The sequence below is a fragment of the Lacerta agilis genome, chromosome 1 (assembly GCF_009819535.1).
Source record: "Lacerta agilis isolate rLacAgi1 chromosome 1, rLacAgi1.pri, whole genome shotgun sequence".
Taxonomy (NCBI): Eukaryota; Metazoa; Chordata; class Lepidosauria; order Squamata; family Lacertidae; genus Lacerta; species Lacerta agilis.
In genome coordinates this window covers 71,399,891-71,411,171 of record NC_046312.1, presented here as the reverse complement: position 1 = coordinate 71,411,171, position 11,281 = coordinate 71,399,891, and the positions used below count along the sequence as shown (strand labels likewise).

Below are 11,281 nucleotides of genomic sequence, written 5' to 3'. Positions count from 1 at the left end.
CCAAAACATCCCTGTTCTTTAGAGAATTTGTGGGCATGTTCTAGATACTGACACGGGGCACTGACCAAGTTTCAGCATTGCTCTGTGTGAACTGAGCATACACCCTGCTACAATACACATCCTGGTGGTGGTTATCAAGAGCAGCCAGTTACAACCAATCTCTTGGCGCAACAAGCGATTTATGCTACCAGTTCCTGATCCAACAAGTGCCAAACAAGTCGAAGCCTGCACACCTGTACGTGAATGATGAACTCAGCTTGATGCATATCAGACTATAGAAGCCATCTAGTTGAAGGTTGCTTGATGATCTCATGCAACCTATATTGCTCCTTGGGTTTTGGCCAATTTAAATAATGGCCAGGATTTAGTAGTACAGCATGCGAGAGAGAAAGCTTGTAGAACCTCTCATGACATGATCCAGTTTATACTGGAAGGAGTATTCAAGCATCATACCCTTAAATCAGGCATGTCCAATGCCCAAGAGACTGCGATATACTCCCACTATATAAAATCTGGCAGTGATCTACCCACTGAGTTAACCAAAGTTGTTGAGCTTTTTTTGGAGGAGGAGGCAATCATCACATGATTGACCAGGATCGACCAGGGATGTCCCACGATCGACCGGTTGGACATGCCTGCCTTAGATTATACCATCAGGGTTTTACCACTTGATCTGCTGATTGTATAAACCAACCATGAGTATGCAACTTTTCTACAGCCTTGTACTCTGTTAAAAAAGCTGGAAATACCTGGAGGTGGAAAAGTATAAAAAATGTCTTGTTCACAGCTTAAGATAACTGCCAGTGTCTTCATGTTAACCAGGGAGCCAAGCCGGTGCTTTTTGTTCCTGGCCAAGAATCATCAAGCACTGCTGTGCAAAGATGATAGGGATGTTGCAGTACCCTGTACTTCCAGGATGCCATTCATCTGGCATTGCAGATTTTCTTGCCAATTTTATTTTAAAACCAACAGCCAAAAGATAACATTTATTAAGTCTGTTTTAAATGTCCAGGCACTTTAATTTCAGGGCTTCTCCTTACGAGTACAGGCAGCCTCAGTGGTGGTCTCTGAATGTTGTTGAACTCCCACTTGCCCTCACAATCATGGCCAATGGTCAGGGATAATAGGAGCTATAGTCTAGCAACATTTGGAGAGTATCACCTTAGGTACAGCACTGCCTTAGGGGACCCCACTCCTCAATATGTTTTTAAGGGTAGAGGCAGTGACCAATAGTCGCTGTCAACACTAACTGATACGCCATTTACACAATGCTTAAGAAGCTCAGTCCAGCAGAATGCCCCTGCTGGAGAAAAACACTGGTGCCCTTTTCCACTTCCTCAAAGTTATCATTCCCCAGGAATGATGCTGATTCTTTTAAGCTCCCCCAAAGGAGCAACAAAACTAAGGGGCATTTGTAGAGGAAATGAATTGAAGCAGGTGTGTTCTTAGGCTTACAGTTCAGAAAGTAAATGTCAGAGGCAGCACTCGGTTACCCAAGTTAAGTACATGTAAAAACTTCTGTTGAGCAAAGCTAAGCGCACAAAATTCTCCCCATGGTTTTAACAGATGAATTGAGACATTTTGAGTTTGGCTTGAATGGCTTCTCACAAAAGATACAAGCCCAGTTAAAGTTAAGGGGTTGAATCCAGAGTTGATGCAGCTACAGATGGTAGAGATGGAAAGGTCACTGTCTCCGATCCCCCTCTCCCTACGCGCCTCTATTTCCCCCCAAAAAATCTTCTTAGAGACAGTTAGCAAATTGTTTATTGACTTGTATCACATAAAAATATTACAGAACCTTATTTAACTAACAAAACTTTTATTGATGTTTTAAACAAGGTGATATTAACATTGCAATCCTATGCATGTTTACTCAGAAGTAAATCTCATTGTGTTCAATAGGACTTAATCCCATGTGTGTATAGGGTTGCAGCGTTAGCCCATTTACTTTTTGTTCAACACAATGTGGAAAGTTAAAGCCCAGTGAAAACTCATTTCCCCTCACAAAGTTTATCCAGCTGTATATTTTATTTAAGAAGCAGATTGTCCAAGTTTTGTTCTCAGTTTGCAACTCCATTCTGAACCATTTGAAGATATTCTTTGTACAGTTTTTCTTGTGCTTCATAGAGTTTCTTTAGTTTCTTCGTCTGACCTTTGCTGAGTTCTTTGCCTTCTGTGTCATGGGTTGGAAGCCCCTGAAAAACATTAATTCATTATCTTAGGACCACGTTATCTCAATGTTTTTGTTTCTTTGTGCTGTGGTAATGCAATAGCATCATCCCTTTTCACCAATAATTAGGCATTATCAACAAGAAAAATAAAAAGCTGGGTTCTTTGCTTATTTATTCAAGCCCAATAAACCACATATGTAACTCCAAAAGATTCTGAAAAAAGCAGTAATACATCAAGTTAGGAAATGATTTGGAAGAGTTTAAGGCTGAACCTCATTAAGTATCAAGTAGTAGTCCTTCTGGATGTCAACATGTCTGTCTCCTCTAGGAAGTAGGGTTGTTAGGACTCACCCGGCTTATCACTATTTTCCTTTGCATGCACAGAAAACCGTAGACATGCATCCTCATTGCAGAGGGGTGAAAAATGTGCCAAAGTTACAAATATGAAAAGGACCTAGAATTTGTGGCTATAACAAAAGACTCACATGCTTTAATACGATGCAGAGTTATTTGGGAGCAAGTCCCATTGAACTCAGTAGAGTTTACTTCTGCATAAACATGCATAGGTTGTACAGCTGGTGTAGTGTGGTAGCTGAGCTCTAGCCATGAACTCTCGGCCACTGTCTCCCTTCCCCTCCTCCCCAATATACACTATAGGGGATAATAATACTGCCTTGCCTTACAGAGTGTTCTAAGGATTGCAATTAGATAATGCACATAAAGCACTTGGATCACTTAAAAGTGCTACACAAATGTTAATAAAATAATGCTTACCTATCTATCTTAATTGTCCAGGATTAAACTAGCAGCTTTCCCCAGGATCCCTAAATACAATATTGAAGGAAGACAAATCCCAGTAATGCTTACATTTTCATCAAATTTGGAATACTTGTCATGCTCCGATTTAAACATTTCTCCTGGTGGGATTTTCATTTTTGCCAATTTTACTGCCTGTAACATATTTAAAAAGTGTTACAACTCTGGAATACATGAAAATCACAGCCAGTATTAACCTGCCTACATCAAAACAATTCCTGAAAACAAATTTAAGCTGATACTCTGACACTCATCCTTCCTAAGACACAACCCGCCCCCGCAAAAGGGTGTCAGAAAAGCATATAAGTCTTTGGATTTAAAACTAGCTTGGGTCCTGAATACAAAAGTATCTTCAAAATCTGCTGAAACCCATGTTTTTATTTAATTTCCCCATTTTCTCATACCATATATCGCAAGATGCGAGAACAACTTGCAAAACAAATGTCCAGTAAGGTTTTAAGAGACACTTGCTATTTTAGCTTTCTATTGGTAAGACATTCCCCTTTTAAAGAGATGCTGCTCTGTGCACTTGTTGTGCTGATGATAGAGCTTTTAAATACAGTGGTACCCCGCAAGACGAATGCCTCGCACAACGAAAAACTCGCAAAACGAAAGGGTTTTGCGAGTTTTTAGTTGACTCGCGAGACGAATTCGTCTATGGCTGTTTTTCGCAAGACGAATTCGTCTGGCGAGGTACCACTGTGAGCCGCCGGAGCCGCGTTTTAAGGCTGCAGCGAGCGCTGCAGCTTTAAAACGCGGCGTCGCGCCGCAGCTAAAAAGGCTTACCTTTTGGCTCCGGTGGTGGGGGGGTGTTTTCTGCATCGCGTCCGCCATTTTGGATCGACTCAGACATGCGCAGTCGATCCAAAATGGCGGGCGCGACGCGGAAAACACCCCCCCACACAACGGAGCCAAAAGGTAAGCCCTCCCGACCGGCACGGCGCCGCGTTTTAAGGCTCCAGCGAGCGCTGCAGCTTTAAAACGCGGCGTCGCGCCGCAGCTAAAAAGGCTTACCTTTTGGCTCCGGTGGTGGGGGGGTGTTTTCTGCATCGCGCCCGCCATTTTGGATCGACTCAGACATGCGCAGTCGATCCAAAATGGCGGGCGCGACGCGGAAAGCACCCCCCCACACACACCGGAGCCAAAAGGTAAGCCCTCCCGACCGGCACGGCACTGCGTTTTAAGGCTCCAGCGAGCGCTGCAGCTTTAAAACGCGGCGTCGCGCCGCAGCTAAAAAGGCTTACCTTTTGGCTCCGGTGGTGGTGGGGTGTTTTCCGCGTCGCGCCCGCCATTTTGGATCGACTGCGCATGTCTGAGTCGATCCAAAATGGCGGACGCGACGCAGAAAACACCCCCACCACCACCGGAGCCAAAAGGTAAGCCTTTTTAGCTGCAGCGCGACGCCGCGTTTTAAAGCTGCAGCGCTCGCCGGAGCCTTAAAACGCGGCGCCGTGCCGGTCGGGAGGGGCGCGGCTTACCTTTTGGCTCCGGTGGGGGGGTGTTTTCCGCGTCGCGTCCGCCATTTTGGATCGACTGCGCATGTCTGAGTCGATCCAAAATGGCGGACGCGACTCAGAACCCCCCCCCCCACCGGAGCCAAAAGGTAAGCCTTTTTAGCTACGGCGCATTTTAAAGCTGCAGCGGGCGAACAGTTCGCTCGCTGCAGCCTTAAAATGCGGCGCCGCGCGGCTCCGGTGCCGGCCGGCGCCCCTTCCGACCGGCGCTCCCTGACTTTTTTCCCATAGGAACGCATTAATTAAATTTTAATGCGTTCCTATGGGAAACGGTGCCTCGCAAGACGAAATTTCCGCAAGACGAAAAGTCTTGCGGAACGAATTAATTTCGTCTTGCGAGGTACCACTGTATATTGAATTGGATCCAGATCCAAGCAGGAGCTGTGCTTACAAGACACTCCTACTGGTGGAAAGGGGTAGGGAGGAGCAATTCTAGTGATCCCTCCTCCTGCTTGCAGCTCCCTATGCCCCTTGAAAAGCTGAGTTGCAGGGATCCTACATAATGCTATAGAAGGTCAAAGGAGAGCCATTCTAAATGCAACCCAGCAATATGTTGATTCTATAGAAGACAGAGGCCTAGCAAAACATGAACAATTTGCACATGATCAAAGCATACGCCAGGAGCAAAAATAGGCTTTGTACACATGGTAGGGGTGGAGAGATCAGGGTGGTGGTAGCAGAGAATATATAGCATGTTTGGGCTACCAGGCTGTGACTGAAGCGGATTCAGTTTTGCCTGTAAAGCCACCCCACACAACTGAGAAGCCATTTCCTTGTGTTTAGCAGCAAAACCCAATGTTCTCTCCTGAATGATTCCAACATAAAATGTTTGGAATAAATGACTATAAGTAGAGAGTTGGCCGGACAGGTCTCTCCACATCTCATTCTCTGCTAATGTTATACTGTTGGTTCTGGAAAGAGGGTGTATTTGGCAGCCTCTTCTAATTATATACTGTTGGATGCTGGAGGAGTTGAGTTCAGCTGGAAGTCCTCGAGTGTCATTCATGCTGTAGGTCTACCAAAGTAATGGTTTGGGAACGGCTGCTGGGGCAAAAGGTGGTTCAGGGGTGTATATGTGTTTGTAAGTATGTGTTGAGGGGCTGTGTGGATTAAGTTCTCTCTATCAATTCAGCTCTGCTTTGCAGCTCACATAACAGAGGACGAGGTGACACGAATGGAAGATAAAGCCTGAAGCATGCCCTTTCTTGCCTGACTTCAGTGCTGTCAGGGTGCTGCCCTCACCTCACGGCAAAGGGTTGCCAGGACTTTCAGGGTATCGCGAGCCCCCGCCCCACCTGCTCAGTAATTCGTCTTCCTCCAGTGAGGAAGGCAGTGATCCCTCTAGTGGGGAGGGGGAGACGGGACGGGGAAGTAGGAGTCAGGGCTCTGACAGGGAAGGAGAGCCCTTGCATCAAGCAGGGACTGGAGGTGAGGCGCCTCTTCCGTCTCCCCACTTGCGTAGAGGAGGAGGGCGCAGAGGGGGTAGGCGGGGGTTCCGCATCCCGCGGCTTTTATGCTGGGCAAAGAACCGGAAAGAGTCATTCCCAGACTCTGCCGAAGGATGAGCTAGACGTACTTTTTGTTGCTGCACTGTATATATCTGCACAATAAAGAAACTTAGTTTCAGAAACCTCGGCGTCAGGCTGGTTACTCATGAGCAATCACTGAAACCATTACAAGTGCCATTAAAACCAGTCTTTAAAATGTATATTTAAAAAGTATTTGGTTACTTTACCTCCTGTTCCTGTTTCTTTCTAGCTGCCTCTTCTTTCTTCCTTTTTTTCTCTTCTTCAATCTATGGAAAAAGAATTTGAAAAGTAACATTTTTTGTTGTTGTTCAGATGATTTAAAAAATACAGAAGTAAATCACTGAGCATTTTATTAGTAAATCATCCACAGCTATGTTTTATACAACAGGATCCTAATCAAGCTGTTAGCTCTACACAGTTCTATCCAGAACAAGCAGTCTTTGACTTTTGATGGAATTAAAATCACCAGCTCTGCATGTTCCTGATACATATGTGTCATGGCAACCTGCCTTTGGTGCTGCTGTGAGATAACAGCCGGCTCGTTTCTCGCTTTTGAAAGCATTTTATTGTCCTTGCTAATTACAGAGCTATAAAAACACGTCTACATTCCTTTCATCCAATCGTCCTAACTATCTTCCGTTTCGCGCCTCTTCCAGCACAATAACCTCCGGGTGTTTCGGAAGTGACGCGTGAATTTCTTCCTCCCTCTTTTGTTCCCCTCCCCTTGTTTATTACTGACGTCAGCACTCCCCCTTTCTTCTGGCGATACCTGTAAGATAGGGCTGTCATCATCGGACGTATCTGTTGAGATTAATGGGGGCTGTTCTCTATACCTACCCCCCTCCCCCTGCCTGACTGCTTTGACGTTTTCCCTCATCTTTCCTCCTCCCATGCTCCTTTCCCGATCCAGGCTTGTCTCCGTGACAATATGCATGTCCCAAGGCTCACCATAATGCAATAAAAATAGTATGTGTGCTAATGTAGTAATCTCAAGATTTATGTCGGAAGGTACTTGTTGGGTGGGTGGGGAGAATGGTGTCATTATTTTTATAGGAGTGCATCACCACTGAGGGCTAAATCTATAAATGGGAAGTAACTTTTATTTTACTTGCTTATAAATGACAGAATTTTCATTCATTTTTCTCTCTGAAGATGGCACTTGTCCGCTACAATGAGTGAACATACCAAGAAAATCCTAGAGTTCTCTTATTCAGAAACTCTGATAAGCGAATGCAAGGAAAAATTGCAGAGCTTTTTAAAAGGAAAGAAAGGAGCTTGGAACACTGGCCATGTTAAAAGTCCTTTGGTCAGATGATTGTGTCTTAATTACAGGAGTTTACCTGGTATACAAATGCCAGGATTGCCACAGATTACATGGGGGTCCGGAGGGGTGAGGCAACTGGCAGAGTGCCAGTAGGGCAGTGGAGCCAATATCTGCACTCACACCACCCGCCCACCATCTTGCCCCTCCCCCTAACCAGCTGTATCCCTATGGGAAGCCAGGTGAGCGGTGCTGCCTCACCCCTTCAACTGCTACAGGAAGTCTTTACATGGTTGGTGGGGTCTAAAAAGTCCAAGATCCCCAGCAGAAGCTGTGCTTGTGGAAGGAGACGGATGCAGGCTATATTCCTCTGACCAACCCAAATGACGTTAGACAAAAATTAGCCACATCTAAACAGAAACTAGTTCAAATACTGTATAACCTTTTTCTTCTCTTCTTTTTCTTTTAGTAAGGTGTCTCTGTCCACTAGCTTGACGACAGTTGGGAGTCCTACAAAAAAAGCATTACAAGGAATAAATGCTCATATTTGTTACTACATTTAAGTATTTATCCCAATGATACACACCAAGGATGTAAACATGTGGCCCTCTAGATGCTGCTGAACTCCTCTGCAGCTATTTAAAATATACATCACACTGTTGAGCACAAAAGGCAGAACTCACTTAACCTTAACTGATGGACAACTCTTGGAAAAAGAAGGGCGAAAGTTTGAGAAACCTATGATTTCTTGCTATTATTATTTGCTGTTGTGTCTATTTCACATCCAAATCATCACCATATTTACTTGGAAGAAAATCCTACTGAAATGCCACTTCTATGTAACTGTGTTTAGCATTGCATCTTTTAAGAGTCCATGGTACTTGGCGTTTCTGCGCCTCATTACTGTTAGTTGGAAACAGACACCAGGATGTACTAACTTGTCAAAAGCAAGACTGGAGTCCAGTTTGATTTCCAACTTAATTACCTTCATGATCTTCAAACCGAACTCCATGCTCAGGAAGGACATCATCTCGAAGAGAATCGCATAGCTGCAGAACTTCAAACACTACAATTATGAAGAATAAAATGAAACCGTTAATATCAATGTCTGCGGAACTTCTTATCTTTTAGTCAGGTGGATTTTTTATGAGAAGGGAACACCACCTTTTATTATGTCATGGAGCAATGGGGTTGCCGTCCCCCTTTAGGATGAATGACATCTCCAATTCCACTATGCTATGGGGTGGCGGAGAATTCCACAGTTGCTATTCTCCTTCTTCAGTCCTAAACACACAGTCCTAGGGAGTAGGTCCTTGGAACACAGTGGGTTTTAATTACTAGCAGAAATATGTATGATTTTCTTCCCACCCTCAACTCTTTAGTTCTTATCTCTGCTCCCCCCCTTCCTTCCTTTTCACTGAACCTCCATCTTGGAAAGTAGAAGTAAAACATCTCCTGGAGTGACATAGGATTATGTTATAAATACTGCAGCATAAGCTATCAACTCATGAAAAAAGGTTGAGGTGAACTGGGCCATTACCCAGTTCTTCCCCATTCCACATAACACGTAGGGAATATCCATTTTGTTAGAACTATTAGCCTCTTGTAGTGATTTCAAGTCTGCTTGCCCGCCTTCAAGCCTGCGTATCTTAATAATAATAGGTCTTTTAGAAGTGGGCGGGATGTTTTTAATTGATTAATTTTTCCTCTCTGTTTCAATGTATCTGTGTGATGTTTTTCTCTGTCTGCCTGGTTTTAAGTCATTTGGGTTGCCCTGGACAAGATAAAGTGAATAATAAATTTAATAAATATCAAAATAATATCTTCAACCCCAGTAGTTCAATAAAAACTAGAGAGTTCAAGAAAAATAATAGAATCCTCTTTAAATACATGCTGGAAAGTGTTGTCATGAACAGGTGAAGAAAAAGCTGAAAGTGCTCTGGAAGGAAGGTATTATCTGCAGTTGATCTGCATTGATGCCTCCCTGAGTTATAAATATTCACCAGCCTAAAACTATGAATAATTAAACTTTAGCGGCAAAGAGGAGAAAATTCCTTCTTGGCAGAGAAGAATGAGAGATGTGTGTATATAAAAAAAACCATTATGCAGAGGGTGAGAATATTATCCAAGGTATTGTATTTTCTGAAGAATTAATATTCTGGCATCAGGAATTACTTCAGGATTAATGTGTGCCAACAGTGTGTTTTCAGAGGGACATCAAAGACAGAAGGTTTTAGTGATAATCCATAGAAGAGCATGTGCCAAATCCTGATGAAAGGCATGCTCAACTACAATCTGCTTCAGTACAGCAGTCTCCTTCCTCCAGTTGCACAGCCACATACTTCTGAACCACAAGGGTTTTTTCACCCTCAAATGCTGCTGCTGGTGCAATGCAGAGGAGAGTGATATATCAAAACAAGTACCACCCCGGCTCCAGTGAGCCAACACAATTGTTTGGCGACTGAACTCATGATTTGAAGTTCCTTGTCTCAAAGGAAGGAGCTGAAAAGAAAACCCGACTTGACATTTCTTGGCAAAGTTTCATTTGAGGGAAAAATTCTTTTCAATGTACAGCTATCAAATTAGTTGAGGGGGTAGTTTTCTTTCATTCATTGTGTGTTATCACTAGAACATCAAAAAAGCAAATCAGCTCCCTGCTAAGAATGGCCAGTGTTGCTCTCAGGGTTTCTGGTGTCTACTCTTCTTGTACCAGGGATAAAGGAAATTTTATTTGCTTGGCATTTTAAGATCCTCCGCTTCATGAACAATCTTTGAGTGAGTACTTTGCTGAAACTCTTAATTCTCTCTCTCAAGAAAGAAAGCTTTCCACATATAAATGATGAGGCTCTGCAATGTCTGAAAATAAGAGGATAAGAAGGAGCATTGCCTCAGCTCAGAGTTTTATAGGAAGTTGTAATGCATGATGTTTAGGGCCCTTTGCCTTTTGATGAGGTTCACCTGCCCCTCAGTCTTATCCATGCATTGCTGCAGGAAGTGATGGACTCACACACCTCAAGTTTAAGTACTAGCTCCTAAGGCACTATCAAATATAACCACAGAATACACAGGTTTTCTTTTCCAGCTTCATAAATATGCCTCCAGAGGAGTGTAACTGAGGGAAGACAACCCCTGACATACCACAGTAAGATTACTACTATGTAGTTAGGAGAAATTCTATGTATTTTTCAAAAGCAAAGCACATACATTATGGGGATTTTTCTGTCAAAACACACGAGTTTTAATTGGTACATCCTATGGAATAATGTTAAGTGGTATTCTGAAAACTCACAATACAAATAAGGGCCATCATTTACTTTCATCTGGTAAGAACAGGGCAAACACATATATGTAAACACATTTGCATACATAGACATTCACACCAGGGCTGGTCCAAGAAACTTTGCTATCTGAGGTGAAACAACAAATGGCACATCTTCCACCCTGACCCAAAGTCAAGGTACAAAGCTCTCTCTCTGGCACCTAAGGCAGAAAATCCAACAAGCGCCTGCTCCATCCCGGCAGTAAAATACGGTAATAATAAATAAATGATTTGCTGCTCTTTCATGACTTGCATAATCAGCTGCCTCAATCTGGTTAATGGCAGAGCTGGCCGAGACTCATACGCAAGTAAAACGCAAGGCAAATGCAGGCAGTGCTAGCAGACACCTCCCTAGTTTTTGGCTGTAAGAGTGCTGAAGAGTACATGTGTCTGTGTGCCCACACTCATACTGAGCAAGCAGATGAACAAATGTGAGGAAGAAAACAAAGCACTACGGTATAAATAAAGAATGACATTTCGTAAGACAATTACACATTTGTGGAGATTTCTATTTGTAAAAAAATGCACAGTGTTAACGTCACCTTTCTTTTCTCGGGCAATTTGCCGCACACCTTCTCTGAACTCGGACAGAACCTGTAGGTATGGCATCACTGTAGATTCAAGCTGCAGAATGAAACATTTTGTCCATTAGTTTCGATTCAACCTATTTC

The 11,281-nt window shown here is 43.5% G+C and overlaps 1 protein-coding gene across 2 annotated transcripts in view; it reads right to left on the bottom strand.

Moving 5' to 3' along the window:
• Positions 1–1,746: 1,746 nt before the first annotated feature.
• Positions 1,747–11,281, bottom strand: part of CARS1 (cysteinyl-tRNA synthetase 1) — a 35,236-nt gene continuing 25,701 nt past the window's right edge. For both annotated transcript variants that reach the window (XM_033154250.1, XM_033154259.1), the window contains 6 exons: positions 11,153–11,234; positions 8,277–8,357; positions 7,734–7,801; positions 6,237–6,296; positions 3,039–3,122; positions 1,747–2,195 (listed from right to left, as the gene is read on the bottom strand). In XM_033154250.1, the coding sequence (XP_033010141.1) occupies positions 2,061–2,195; positions 3,039–3,122; positions 6,237–6,296; positions 7,734–7,801; positions 8,277–8,357; positions 11,153–11,234 (510 nt within the window). In that variant the 3' untranslated portion in view covers positions 1,747–2,060. The remainder of the gene's footprint in view (positions 2,196–3,038; positions 3,123–6,236; positions 6,297–7,733; positions 7,802–8,276; positions 8,358–11,152; positions 11,235–11,281) is intronic.